Here is a 14,506-nt window from a genome sequence, read left to right as displayed (position 1 = left end):
ACCTTTGTTGTCGTGCCAGATTCTGATTTTCCAGACGTTGCCCAGATTGGTGTCTGTGGCAATATGAAAGATGTCCAGAGCATTGCGTGAGAACGCTCCTCTGCTGTCCAGGTGTCGATGTCCGCTGATGCTTTCACGTCCATACAGTCTGATTCCCACATGAGCCGTGGTGCCTGACGGGGACAGAGAGAGACTCATTAAAGTGACAAGTGTTTACACAAGTACTGATGTGTGTCTAACATGAGTCTGGTCCTGCTGGAGGTTTCTGCCTGTTAAAGGAAGTTTGTCCTTGCCACTGTAACTTGCTAAATGCTGCAAAGTGCTCTGCTCATGGTGGATTAAGATGAGATCAGACTGAGTCCTGTCTGTAAGATGGGACTGGATCTGATCCTGTCTTGATGTTGGGTCTTTGTTAATAATAGAACATAGAGCACGGTCTAGACCTGCCCTGTTTCTGTGATAAAAAGAGGACATCTTCGTGAAGCAAAGTTTTCAGAGGAAGAACCAGACTGAACAGAATGAAAGGGATGCACTGATAAAAGTCTTGGATGCATAACTCCATCAACTTTGCAGTTAGATCATAATTAGTTATTCAAAGACGGACCTTTGATCAGGCTCTTTTTCCTCTGTCACAGCAATATCTAACTTCAGCATTTACAGAGTACACCTTAGCCCACTTCCTACCATCCTGACCCCTGATAGGAACTCACCTGCCCCTTGGCTCAAGCCAGTCTTCACCTGGATCTCATATTTAAAGAGTCCATCTCCCCCACAGAGAGGAACCACAGCAGCCCGCCGCAGATCCAGCTGGTCCAGCTTATGCAAGATGGCTGCTGCTACCACATAACTCAGTAAGCCCAACACGCACACCAACAGGACGACCAGGCTTGGTGCACCAGAGCGTTCCTAGAGGAGAGGGGGAAAATGATGGTTTGAGTGCGTGTCGATCTGACGTTTGTGCATGAAAAGGTTTCGTCTCTGTGACACTGACCGGCACTTTAAAGCTGACGGCGTTGGCCGGGACAAACAGGCCAGCGGCAAAGGCGGTGAGGTGCCTGGTGCGACAAACCGCTCTGCTGGCGTTAGTTTCTGCAAGGGGAACCATGCCGTCTGTCCGCCACTGCTTCTCACTTTCACTGAAGTACTGACACAGCGAGGCAAACACCCCCACCTCCAGGTGAACGCCCACAGAGCGAGAGGCGGGGGTGCAGGCTGTGCTCACGTTGATGAAGTAGTCCAGGGTGGTGTCGTACGACCTTTGAGAGACAGGACAGGGCTTTAGACTCTGCTACAAACAAAAATCAATCCGAGCCAAACATGTGCACGGTTTGTTCACAACTCATCATATGAAGTGGATCAACAAGAGGTCTTACTCAGGGGACAAGAAGAAGGTGTATTTCCTGTGGTCCAGGTCTTTGCCCCTGGTCATACTGAGAGAGATGCGTTTTTTATCTGTGCAGTTGAACTCATTAGGTCTCTCATGTGCATGAAGGTAGGCTGTGATGTACTGCTCCTCTTTTTCTATATCATTCTCTGTGGCATCTGGAAAAGAAAGGACACATTAGAGAAATATTAAACAGTACAGAGGAATACATAATAAACAAAGGGTAAACAAATGAATGCAGCATTTTGTTTCCTGGAGACTAAGAGAAGTCAATGAGTGAGTCATGTTTTCTTCAGTGAGTCATGTCTTTGTACCCGCCATATAAATGCATCTATACAATATATTCTGGCCATTAGGCTCAAATAATAGCTACATAATGGCTACCCAATTATATTGTCCTCTGCGGTCATTCAATTCAATAGAGGACTCATGTATGATAGAGTATGTTTATTTCTATTTCTGTCAGAAAGTAACCCTAAGGGAGGGGCACAACAACAATTAAGTGTGCTTTTTTATTGAGCTCTGGGAGAAAGTTGCTCCATGGCAGCCTTTTGGAAACTTCACAGCAGAGCAAACAAAGAATGTAAGTCCAACATGCATCATTTTGTGTGTATGAAAAACCTGAGAGCCCACCCTGCAGAGACGTGAAGTTGAGCTGCACAAACAGCCCCGCCTGCCGGTTGGTGTTCCCTGTGCTGACCCTGACGATCACGGAGCTGCAGTGGCTGATGTTCACTGCTCCAGCTGTGGGGACCCCTCCAGCACCAGCACCTTCAGGACCTGCCTCTGCTCCATATGTTCCATTGTTAACAGCAACAGTGATAGCGAGACTGTCGTCCAGGCCAGAGATGGGGATCTGGGTCCCGTTTTCAGTGCGGAACTCCATGGAGGCCACCTCAGTGGAGACGGTGTAGTTTGGCACATAGTTAAAGGGGAAGGGGTTGGACTCCACCTGATGAGGAAAGTAAGAAGTGGGGAGAATTAGATGTGAAGATGTGAGGGCCAATCAGGAGAAAGCCACAGGACTTCAAACTAGAGATGCACCAATCCAATCCTGGTATCGGATATCGGCTAGATCGGACTCAAAAAGCTAGATCGGATATCATTGACAAAGGGCCGATATATAGTGCTGATCCATATGGCAGATCTTTTCATCTCAGTTCTATGCTTCTCTGTGTTTACAACAGCCATGTGCGTCTCCTATGTCACCAGCGCCGGTCAGTCTGTGCATTTTTGCCCTTGGAACATGGAGGATAACTACAGAGGCTCTGCAGTTTAGCTGCATTTCACCTTCTTTTGCTAACAACTCCGCCAGAAACTTGCAACATGTGCAGCGCTAATGTTTCGACGGATGGTGGTCGCGCTGAAAATCCTAATGGAAGCCCAAAGGTGGAAGTTTGCGTGAGCTGTAGCCGACTGCAAAGAAGGAAGAAGCCTTCTATTAATGGATTCAAAATGTGAAAAAACAGACAGGATATTTGATTTAATTGTTCCGGATCCTTGAAATGAAGGGATTCCAGCCTCTGGTTTAGCACTTGGAACCAAGGTACAGCTCCCCATCAAGTCAGAAAAGCCTGAAGTTGCCAAAACTTGATTCTATCCTTACATTAGAGATTGTTAAATCAATACCAGGATTGGATCGGCTAGTATCGGTATCGGCAGATACCAAAGCCCAGGTATCGATATTGGTATGGGGACCTAAAAAGTAGGATTGGTGCATCCCTACTTCAAACATAGAGCCAGACTGCTTGAGACAAACACTCTCTGTGAGCGTCTATAGATGAGACTCTAGTACCGGCATCCAAATTCTTGAAACACCTAACGAAAAACTTTAGAAGGAGAATCTTTTCTACTCCACTGAGAATTTATGACATGTTGGATGTTTTCCAGTATTACCTGGAACATGAGCTGCATGATGCTGTTTCCTGCTGCAGCTTTGCCAAGACTGCTGTTGAAGGCTCGAGGGACGGAGAAGTGCTTGCACTCTGAAAAACAGAAGGGAGGGAGGGAGGGAGGGAGAGAAGATGAAGATCTAATATAAACTACTATCAAACTAATGTTTTTGACTGTATTGTACACAATGCACAACTTGTTTTTGTATAGAATACAAGGTAAAGACATAGACTTATACTAGGTACCAGAAAATCATGACCTCACACTAAATACACACACACACACACACCTGGACTGTTATTGCCAATGTAGCAGAGCAGGCTCTGCGGGTCTGCCAGTTTCCCTGTGGCAGCGATCTCTGCTCCCCTCAGCACGAGCGGCTCCTCATTGAGCACACGGGCATGCATGAGGATCAACATAAGAACCGAGGACAGGCTGTAGGCTTTGGCTGCCACTCGCAGAGGGTGTGGCTCCAGTGAGGAGGGGGAGGGGTCTAACAGGGGGCCTCCTTGATCCTCGCTGACAGTAGAAATAGAGGAGGTGAAGTGGGACGAGGGGGAGTCCACATAAGGGGGCTGGCTGTAAGACTGCGAGGCGGACTGGCTGACCTGATGGATCAGATCACCTGTGAGTAGAGGTAGAGAGGTTTATGAGATAAGAGTTCTTCAAGGAGTCTAAAAATAAAGGAAGGTGGAGGGAACATTAAAGGTGCACAGTTTCCCGTGAATAGTGATTTTCACTCAGGATAAAGAATATCAATCTTTATATACATGACATAAATTAAATACAGGCTTCAGTTAAAATAATAACATGTGACCAGCAGTTACTCAGCTTTACACACGGGTGTTCAAGGACCAATCTGTCACATGTTAATCATTTTACAACAACAGCTTTTGAAATAAAACTTCAATTTGTATTTATTATGGAAAAAAGGTTGAGAAAAGTCTTGTTCGTCTCAGGAGACTTTCCCTTCAGATTTAAATCAATTAATCGATCAATCGATCAATTGATCAATCAATCAATCAATCAATCAATCAATCAATCAATCAATCAATCAATCAATCAAATCAAGCTTTATTTACAAAGCACCTTTCATACAAATCAAATGTAGTTCAAAGTGCTTTACAGCGATTGAAAAAAATACAAAAAAAACAGAAATGGATTTACAAGTAGAGACTAATGCATACAAATTGAAATAACATGCATATAAATAAACAACAAAGGGAATAGTTAAGAAATAAGTAAATAAATGATTAAACATTACTTATTAAAGATAAAAATCTAAGATAATTAAAAGCACCGAAAATATCTAGTTAGCTGATAAAAATTGAAGAGTTAAAAATAAATTAACCAAAAATGATTGAATAAATATAAAGTGACAATAAAATCATATATTATTCAACGATTAAAAAAAATTGCTGTCGAGCGTCCCTCCATGTCGAAATCCTGTGGGTGATCCCAGCTGAACTGTGAATAATTAGGGCCGTAATATTTAAATGCTGATTGTTTTCAGCCGCCACATTTATCAAGACATTTATCATTCCTACGCTGGGATGGGTCAGGATGTTTCACAAATCACACGTGTGTACTGCCGTAAGACCAATTCTGCGCTCAGATCTGCACCTGTTTCACACAAGATGGATAAATGAGGGCCAGTGTGTTTATTTCTTTGCGTAACTCTTTCAATGGCCAAGCTGAGTTTGTGTTTTATTCTAGTTGTCTCCTTTCTTGTTTTTTTGGTTTTCTTGGTTTAATTTAAAACTACTCTTATTTTACTGAAGAACTCGTCGAACATGGATCTGTATGTTTCAAAACTCAATAAAAAAGTCTTTATATTCCCAGCTCCACTTCATATGAAATCTTTTTAATTTAACTTCATCTGGTGTGCGTCATTTGTGGTTACAACACAGCTAAGAGATATTATTGAATACACTTTTCTATGTTAACTACTGAAGCTAAAAAATATAATGTGTGCTTTGCTTCCAGCAGTATTACCTCCGTCTCATAACAACCAAATGATCTTTTTACTTGGAGTCCAGTGCACAGTCTGTTTATATTTTAATTTGAACGCCCCTAATGTCCCTCCACCTCTCCTCTCTGCCTGAGCTTCAAACACGAGGATGTTGGTGAATGAGGCCCGTTGCTCTTGAAGATGGAAACTGTCACACACTGAACAGAAAAGCTTCTTCCTTACCCATGATGTTGAGGATGTTGTCAGCGATCTCAGTCGGAGTGACCGTGCCCTGCTTGGTGTCAGTTTGCAGGATCTCCAGCATGGACTCCAGCTTGCTCAGCGTGCTGTTTTGACACTCCTCACAGATGAACTCACGGCTCACCGCCTGGAAAACACACACAAAAAAACACACAACGGATCATTTGTCGTCTTCTTGTCAGTTTCCTGCTTCTTTCACTCTCTTGCTCTCTTTCTTTCTGCTCACCGTGCACTGAGCTAGAGCAGCGGAGGTCTGTTGGATGTCATTCACAGTGGTCAGGTCCAGAGCGGTCAGAGCTCTGGTGATGTTGCTTCGGACTCGGACGCGGTAACTGCGTTCGTCTCTGGACACGCGCACAGTCGGCCTGGTCTGTTCATACTGAGGAGAGGTAAACATTGGTTAAAGAATGCTTTTGATCAACTGGTTAATGACTGGATCAATGAATATATCAGCCACTGATGGATGGATGAGCCCCACCTACCTCATTTAGGACTGTAATGAATGCTAATGACAACTCTCGGACCCTCTGGGAGTCTCCCTGTTCTAACAGCTTTTTGATTGTGCTGTCTGTCATCTCAGACAACCAATGGGGAAGGCTTTTGTACTCAGGGGGTGGATCTGGAAGCACAACCTCAATGGTCCTGTGGAAAAAAAGAAGACATGGAGCACTGAATCTCTATCCCAAAAGAACAGACTGGGATTTCATGACTCCGATGCTTCATGTCCTAAACTTAACAACTAAGTCAAATGTTGTTACTTGTTGAGAGCTTTGATAGCAGCACCCTGGTGGTCCTCTACTGTGATGGAGACAGATATGCGGTTTCGTGAAGAGCTGAAGCCCGGGGGCAGGAAGGCAGAGTGCTCCGGGCTGCTGCCCTTGTACACACAGAAGTCCTCACAGTAGTCTTCCCTGCAGCGCGTCACCAGAAGACTGTAGAGCAAAGGAGTCTCTGAGACCCCAAAATCACTGTAACCTGGAGGCAAGAACAAGACAAAGAAGAAAAGAGCAATTAAAAAGTTAGGGCATAATAAAAGGAGGAAAAGTTCAGTTTGACAAGGTTGAGATAAAATCAAACGTCCAGCGCTGTTTAGTTCTCTACCTGAGCAGTTGAAGTGAACCCGGTCTAACAGTGTGCGCACTGTAAAACCTTCCCCATTTCCTTCCCCATACTCAGTTCCCGCTTCCCCTCCCCCTCTCAGGTGACACTCTCCACCTGCCGGAGGCATGTTGCGGTGCAGAGTGATGGAGGCAGCGCCCTCGCCATCCAGACTGCCGTCAGTCACGTGCAGGGTGAAGATGTAGGAGTCTTCGTGTTGCAGCACGCCCTGCCGCAGCACCAGGTTCATGCCGTCACTTCTCGTGGTGGTGGAGGAGGAGTCCAGGACCAGGGTCTCATTCTGCAGCGTCATGGCACTCCAGCGCTGAGACACAGAGGGAGAGAAATTTGACTAAAAGCAAAAAACACAGGAGAAATGAAAGGTTCTCTAATTAAGTAAATGAAGAACAATTCATTAGCCTAAAAGCTTTAATAAAGGCAGGGAGAGATTCCTGTTTTTAAGTGTTTTCATGTTTTTCTTCATGTGTTTTCTTTAATACAGACCAAACAGCGGGAGCCAGCAGTGAAGGGCAGGGCTGATTATTACACTAATGATTCAAGGGATCCAGTAATAAGGTTAGAACTGTTTTGTTCTCTCCTTGGTCATTATGAAAGAGGTTGCAACTAGGTTGAGGATGAGATAGAAACAAGTTTTAAAAGAATAGAAGATTTTTGGACATATACTTCCCACAAATTTGACCAATCATCTTAACCTCAGCCCCTGTACGTCATCGGTTTCATCATCAATTTCACTTCCTTGGAACATAAACACAAGTCCTCACTTGATCGACACTTTTCAACAGCAAAACATGCACAGAGAACGGGTGAAAAGAGAGGACAGCAGGCAGGACAAGTGACCATGACAACTTTGTTATTTATAGATACTAAAGTTATTATCTGAGGGGCACAGTGTTCGCTTGGTCACCTACCTGCAGCAGGTGTGGTTTATGAACCAGCTCTCCTCACCTCCATGCATCTGTCTCATCTTCATTGAGGATTTTTACCCCCCGGTGTGTGTGACAAAGACACAACCAGGGGACGTCTGTTTAATATTTGAGGTTTGACATTTTGCCGGCATTACCGTAAAAAGCTCCACGTCTACAGCTTGATTTAATCCAGTTTGGTGCAACATCAGACACATTTAGTAAGTTTGGATCAACTCCTTGTTGAAAGATGCAGATGCATTTCAGAGTGAACTGACTGTCCAAGTGCGCCTGTCACTGCAGGTGCATTCAAGGACAGTCGTAAATGTGCAATTCAGCCCTTTAATGGCATTTTTTTGTGAGTCAAGAGAATCAAAATACAGTCACAGTGGTCACATCAAGAAAGTTTTTTAAAAACAACTGTAATTTAGCATATTTACTTGCCCCTGAGATGTTATTGGGGAAAAAACTTTTTTAAAAAAAAGCAACTTTCACCGCAATATTTTCAAAAAGCTGTCGCAACAATCACAAAAAAACCCGCAAAATCTTGGAGGGACTGCTTAATGGCATTCTTTTCCCCTTACATTACTTTTATACTTTAAGTCGTTTTGAAACCAGTACTGTTACATTTTTGAGTAAAAAGCTTGAGTTGATACTTTAACTTGGACAGAAGTCTTGTTAAACCCTTGTATCTAGACTTCTACTTCAGTAATGAATGTGAATACTTCTGACACCTCTGGTTATGAAAATACGAAACCTAACAGGGGGAGCATGACCACTACAGGAAGTGGAGGGGTCTTTTCTCACCCTAGGGGGATTCTTGTCCATATTACCACTCACTAGATCATTACGCTTTACTCAATGCAGCTGAAATTATATCCAAAGACGCCTGTTACGACTTACTGTACTCCTTTTTAAAACAGCATGTTATTTTCTGCTCGATGCGTTCACTGTGAGGCACTTCATGACTTTTTGTTTGAACTGAAATAAAACAGTTTGTGGTCAAAAATGTGAGCGAGGAGAAAGTACAGCTGAGATCAGTCGGCTGGTGTGTGTCTGATCTGATTCCATGTGTTAGTATGAACCAAATATAATCTATCTGGCTCCAGTTGTGCAATGACCTCATTCTCACACCCACACACATGCATGCATTGCAAATCATGAGAAAAGCCGGACTGACGGAGAGAGGCAGGGAGATGGAGCACCCAGAGGTGGAGGTATAGGATCCTGGAATAATGATTTCACGCTCTCACGTATGGTTCAGTGATTTGATTTGGCTGAGACGTTGTGTGAGTGTGCCCGTGTGTGTGTGTGTGTGTGTGTGTGTGTGTGTGTGTGTGTGTGTGTGTGTGTGTGTGTGTGTGTGTGAGAGTGATTTACCCCTCGGTGAAAGCCCTGGCAGTTGGTGCAGGTCCCTCTGAGGTAGACGTAGGAGTTCTGGCTGACCTCATAGATGGACTGGGCTTTACATGACACACACTCCAGATACACCATGGGAATATGGCCGCTCTGAACAAGCACCTGTCGCACACACAAAGACACACAAGCAGGCGCTGAAATAACATGCTTCACAGTGCAAACTTTTTATGTGCCGTAGAAGAGCTTTCACACTCATCCGGTACCGTACAGTATGTGTTTAGCCATGACTCATGGCTCCATTAGAACTCCGTAAAGGCCAACAGAAACTCCAACAACGTTCAAATGACTTCTTCCAGCGTGTTCCACCCCGCACAGCTTGTTCTTTACTGATTGCTATACTTCTCAAATGACAGAGAAAGCCTCTATTCTGGCAGCATAGGCAGATGTCGAGATTTTCTTCTGATAATTGAGGACAAAACAGCAGATTGTTTTCACTGTAAGAAGAGATAGATAAAGCAGGCAGCACTATCTAAGAGCTCCTAAAACAGGCTCATATTCGGTCTCTTGTTTTATTACAAAAGAAGAGTAGCACATTAATAACCAGCATGTTTATGTAAGAAGGACACATGTGCACTTACGGTCTGCGTGGTTGACTCTGGTGGCATACCATCTTTGCTGATGGTCAGCCTGAAAGTGTACTCAACATCCTCCTCCAGCTCGGAGCCGGAGATCCCCAACACTGGGCCGCTGGAGCCAAGGCCGAAATTCAGAGTGGAGCAGTGCTCGGCACCCTGCGAGCAGAAAAGAAAAGACAGACCATAACTTCATCAGTATTTATGCTCTGAATAGAACAGCTAAACAATGTTGTTCTGATACCTGTGTTGATATCTGCAAGACTGAATATAATGCAGTATCTGGTATGAAAAAATGACAGTGTAACATTTGAAGAACACTGCAGAGAATTTAAAACAGCCAAGTAATGTGACATGTAAAAACATATATATATTGTCATATGAGCTAAATCTGACTGATTTGGGATCCTATGTTCTCTGATTTGGTGTTTTTGCTTTCCTGCTACTGCTGTCTTAATGATTTTGTTTGTCAAGCCCGTTCAAGGATAGAAATTCTGAGGAGTAACCTGTGAGGAGTGAGGAGTGGTGGGAGGAAGTTGTAAGAGGGATGCGTACTGTTGCCTCTTGTGCACATAAGTTCATTTCTCTAAATCAAGACTTGTTGAGTTTTATAAAAAGGGTAGAAGACAAATGTGACAGGTGCTCAAGTTTGAATTGTCACCTCAGTCATGTTCTTTCTCTGTCCACACTTATGAAACTTTTGGTCTTGGTATTTTAACACTATGTCAGTCATCATGGGTTTACACTTACAACCTTGCCCACTAATAGCTTTTCTTGGGACTCCAGATGAGTCATTTCAATTCTGTTAAAAAGGAAATCATTCATTTACCTCACTGCTAGCTCGACGTTGTTTACTTGTACAGTGGAAGTCTCACAACCCTCCTTCTGTTGCACAGTGGTTGCAGGATACAGTCGCCTTTCTAGAACTAAATAATCAAAGATACACTACTCTGAGAGGAAATGGCATCCCTTTCTATCATACTTTACAGATCTACAGGCTCTACCAGACTGAGAGGTGTCTCATTTTTCTTTCAACCTTGCTTTAATTCCACATTTGTGTGCGTTCATTTCCACCACTGAGCTGGTCTGGGGAGGAAGGAGTTATTTTCTAACTTCTGAGACTTGTATGTGTGTATTATTAATGTACAGGTGATTCTGTATCTATGGGTCTGTACTTGCTTGATATAATTCTGCACATGTATGCACATTGTTTCTCATTTTTGTGTTTTTGTTTTCTACATTTATAGAAAAAAATACAAAAATTGTTCATTTGTTCAATACACAGAAATGGCAACAACAAAGAATATAACTTTCTCAGATGTCTTGACAGTTGATCATGTCAACTGTATTCATACACTAATTCTATCATCTGCTACAACTGTACATATATCCAAGGCCAGATCATTGTAAGACGTTTAACAACTTTTCCGCTTTTTGTCTTTCGCCTCCCAAGAGTGTTCAACCCTTTGTTGTCTGCCTCTCTTGTTTTATTCTTTGTGTTTAGCAGCAGGATTTGTGTCTGTGCATGCATGTTGTTTACTGTATGTTCAAGTGTGTCATTTTCAGGGTGGGGAGCAAAACACAAGCTGTGGAATGCTGCGTTTATCGCTCAACAGTTACATAACCCTTTAAATGCCTGTCTGCTTAGATGTACAATACACACACACACACACACACACACACACACACACACACACACACACACACACACACACACACACACACACACACACACACACACACACGCGCAGAACACACCCATACCATTGGGTCCTAGATTGTGGTATTTCACTGCATATACAGAATGCGCTCCCACCCAGTCAAGGAAGCGGCGAGTGTGAAAAAGGCTTCATGAATTCATCCACGCACAAAAACATGGACACACCATCGAACACATTCAATATTCAAAAGACAGGAAAGCCGTCCTGAACTGATGTTCCTCTTCACTTAAACAGCTGCCAAGCCTCTGAAGGCACTTACAGTACTCAGGACCAGATGACCATTACGTAACTTTTCAACAGCCTCCTTCACAGAATCAGAAACGCCATCTTATGAATTCACATAAAAGAGCAGAGTGCAGCGCCTGCAACACTTTTTCCCTCTCTTTTCAGAGAACTTTAATGAGATGAGCGAGACGATTATCGACATCACTCAGTCATTCAACGTCTAACTACTTGAGCTACATTTAAAACTCTTTTGTGGTGTTATTTTTCCCGTATTGTATCTCTACTATTTAGAAAACTAAAAAACCTTAGGTCAGGGGTGTCAAACTCATTTCAGTTCAGGGGCCGCATACAGCCAAAGTTGATCTGAAGTGGGCCGGATCAGTGAAATCATAACACAATAACCTATAAATAACAAAAACTCCAAATGTTTCCCTTTGTTTTAGTGCAAAAAAGTACATTCTGAAAATGTTCACATTTAATGAGGTATCTTTCTACAAAAACAGCTGTTGTATATTTGGCCATGATCAGTCTCATAGTGTCGAATATTTTACTCTTTAAGCCCTGAAACCTGCTGTGAACACACCAAACACACAGGTTATCCATTCACCCGACACACACAGTGTAATGTTTGCAAAAGAACAGAATAATTATAATAATGAAGAAGGTAAAGTTGACAATGTTGGACCCCTCAGCTCCAGCATGAACAGTTAGCTTGCTGGACAGTGTTGTATGCAGGGGTGTAGTGCTAGTAGTGACGGAGCGTATCTGTTACGCATGCACATGTATGGTCAGAACGCGCATGATATGTGGCTCCTTTCCAAGCATGTGGATCCACCGTTCAAATGCGACAAATGTACATACACGTAAACTTTAGTGCTAACTGGATGATGAAGCAATCTAAAAATTCTGCAAGAATTTCAACCAGATTATGCAAACAGCAAGTAATCTATTTTCTCACTTTGAGAAAAAAAGTCCTGGAGCGCTGTTCAGGCGCGCTCCATCAGCACCATGATTTTATGTGACCCCCAGAGGACAAATTTGAAATATTAGTTGCTTTTATTGAAAAATTGCTTCTCTGTAATTTTTTCACTTTGCAAAGTCGTCCAGCGGGCCAGATTGGCACCTCTCGTGGGCCGGTTTTGGCCCGGGGGCCGTATGTTTGACACCCCTGCCTTAAGTGATCAAGGTCAGTTTTAAGTTCCTGCAACACTCTTTTACAATTTTCATTTTTATTTCACTCAGTTTTTCTCAATGAACACTGAAACTAAAGAAACACATCTAGTCAGAGTAAATTCAAAAGTGAAACCTCAACGGCTGATGATGCAGAGAAAGTGTGGATGAAATAATCACTGTTAACAAATCTGAAGTGTTTTTAGAGGGTCGAATATAAACTAATCTGAAAAACATGAAACACTCATTACAAACAATCCATAGTCCTGATGAGAGCTTGAATAAACAAATCTTCATGTATCTAATAGAAGTGTGTTGCAGTAGTAGCTCAGCACAAAAGCTCAAAACATGACTTTAAAAACACAAACACTGTTCAGAATCCTGTCTTTAGTTAAAGCGCATGAAAGTAACTTTTGAGGCGTGCCCGCCCCTCACCTTGGATGTGCTGTGGCACTCCCAGTGGTAGTGGAGAAGTGACTGGCTCTCTGGGTCCATGTTGGGGTCGTATGACTGCTCAGCACTGAGCTGCAGGTCTTGTGTCCTGGACCACACCCTGTAGGTGCCCCCTTCTATAATGGGCATCAGCCTGAAAAGAAATGTTGATTAGTAAAATCTATGCAATGGATCGTGCAGACAGACGGGTTCATTCAACCTCTTTGCAGACAGCTTGGAGACATAACTTTAAATACAATTGCTACAAGAGTAAAGATCTAGGTCCTCTTTATGGCTCTTTATTGAGACCCATCTCGTCCCTGAAAAAACTGAGTTTATTTTCCGTTTTTCACCTCGACAGAGTGGTTTGTTTATGCTGTCGTTCAGGGGACACTGAATTCATCATCCTTGATTTCTTGGCACTGTGGTTTGTTAAAGCTGGGGCTGGTAGTCAGATTTAGATCCACTTTTTGTTATACTGGTTAAAATGATCTTTATGTCCCGATGGCAATCAATACATGTGTTTAAGGTAAAAAAAGCAGCTACTACTCGGAGGAGGGGGGGAGGGGTTAGATGGAGTCCCGAGGAAATGCTACAGTCAAATTCATGCTAGTTTACCGTGACTACCAACCCTAGCTTTAAGAGAGACAGTGAGTCCATGTGAAGAGGTTTGCCATACAGTACACCAAAGTATGTGATATTCAAAAACTTGAAAGAGTGATGTCCCAGAGGTAAAAGATAAAAGAGTGATACATATTTTAGAGATAATAAAACATGTTAAGACTATATTACACTCTGTGATTGTGACATTTAGAACACAGAGCACCACGTCACTCAGCAGGGATGAGCTCATAAACTAGAAGGTATGAACAATTCAGAAATAAGGAGCAGTTTGTTTCTACTGTAATTACTAATTGGAATCCTGCATAAACAAAAACAAATTAACTTGAGTTCCTTCACTGACCTGGCAGCCATGACGCTAAGGTGCAGACAGGCAGCCTTCCTTAACGGCACACCTCTGTACGACAGAGAAAACACCACGGTGTAGTTCCCTGCTGGTAGAGCCATCTTAGGCAAAGACAACTGCAGGCGCTGCACATCCACTTCTGCTGGCAGGCGAACCACCAGCTCCTTCAAAGACCTGGAGGGCAGAGACCATGGCCCTGAGGGCAGAAGCTGGTCTTTCTCATCATCACATGATTGTGTTGAGAGAATCTGCCAGAGGTACTGAGCTCCGTAACGTATGCAGCCTTTCAGGTCCACATTGGCCTCCACCAAAGTGGACTGGTAGCGCCAGATGAGAAGGCGGGGGGCTTGAACCACATGCACTTCTGGCTCCTCACACTCCAGTACACTTATGACTACCTCCACACGGGCCAACACCCAGCTCACCAGGTTACTGCAGTTCACCTGCAAAAGAGGAACAAGTTGTTAAAACCAGAAGAACAGGGAGAAGT

The 14,506-nt window shown here is 43.3% G+C and overlaps 1 protein-coding gene across 1 annotated transcript in view; it reads right to left on the bottom strand.

Moving 5' to 3' along the window:
• Positions 1–14,506, bottom strand: part of pkd1a (polycystic kidney disease 1a) — an 81,245-nt gene that overhangs the window by 17,688 nt on the left and 49,051 nt on the right. The window contains exons 22-37 of the mRNA XM_034688831.1: positions 14,014–14,459; positions 13,053–13,203; positions 9,508–9,660; positions 8,891–9,031; positions 6,591–6,912; positions 6,248–6,464; positions 5,972–6,131; positions 5,716–5,868; positions 5,472–5,616; positions 3,567–3,902; positions 3,281–3,369; positions 2,018–2,336; positions 1,374–1,542; positions 992–1,256; positions 711–906; positions 3–173 (exon numbers count right to left, since the gene is read on the bottom strand). Of these exons, the coding sequence (XP_034544722.1) occupies positions 3–173; positions 711–906; positions 992–1,256; positions 1,374–1,542; positions 2,018–2,336; positions 3,281–3,369; positions 3,567–3,902; positions 5,472–5,616; positions 5,716–5,868; positions 5,972–6,131; positions 6,248–6,464; positions 6,591–6,912; positions 8,891–9,031; positions 9,508–9,660; positions 13,053–13,203; positions 14,014–14,459 (3,433 nt within the window). The remainder of the gene's footprint in view (positions 1–2; positions 174–710; positions 907–991; positions 1,257–1,373; positions 1,543–2,017; positions 2,337–3,280; positions 3,370–3,566; positions 3,903–5,471; positions 5,617–5,715; positions 5,869–5,971; positions 6,132–6,247; positions 6,465–6,590; positions 6,913–8,890; positions 9,032–9,507; positions 9,661–13,052; positions 13,204–14,013; positions 14,460–14,506) is intronic.

Source organism: Notolabrus celidotus, chromosome 7 (genome assembly GCF_009762535.1).
Source record: "Notolabrus celidotus isolate fNotCel1 chromosome 7, fNotCel1.pri, whole genome shotgun sequence".
NCBI lineage: Eukaryota > Metazoa > Chordata > Actinopteri > Labriformes > Labridae > Notolabrus > Notolabrus celidotus.
The sequence above is the reverse complement of the archived record's forward strand: the minus strand, read 5'-3'. Positions and strand labels throughout refer to the sequence as shown.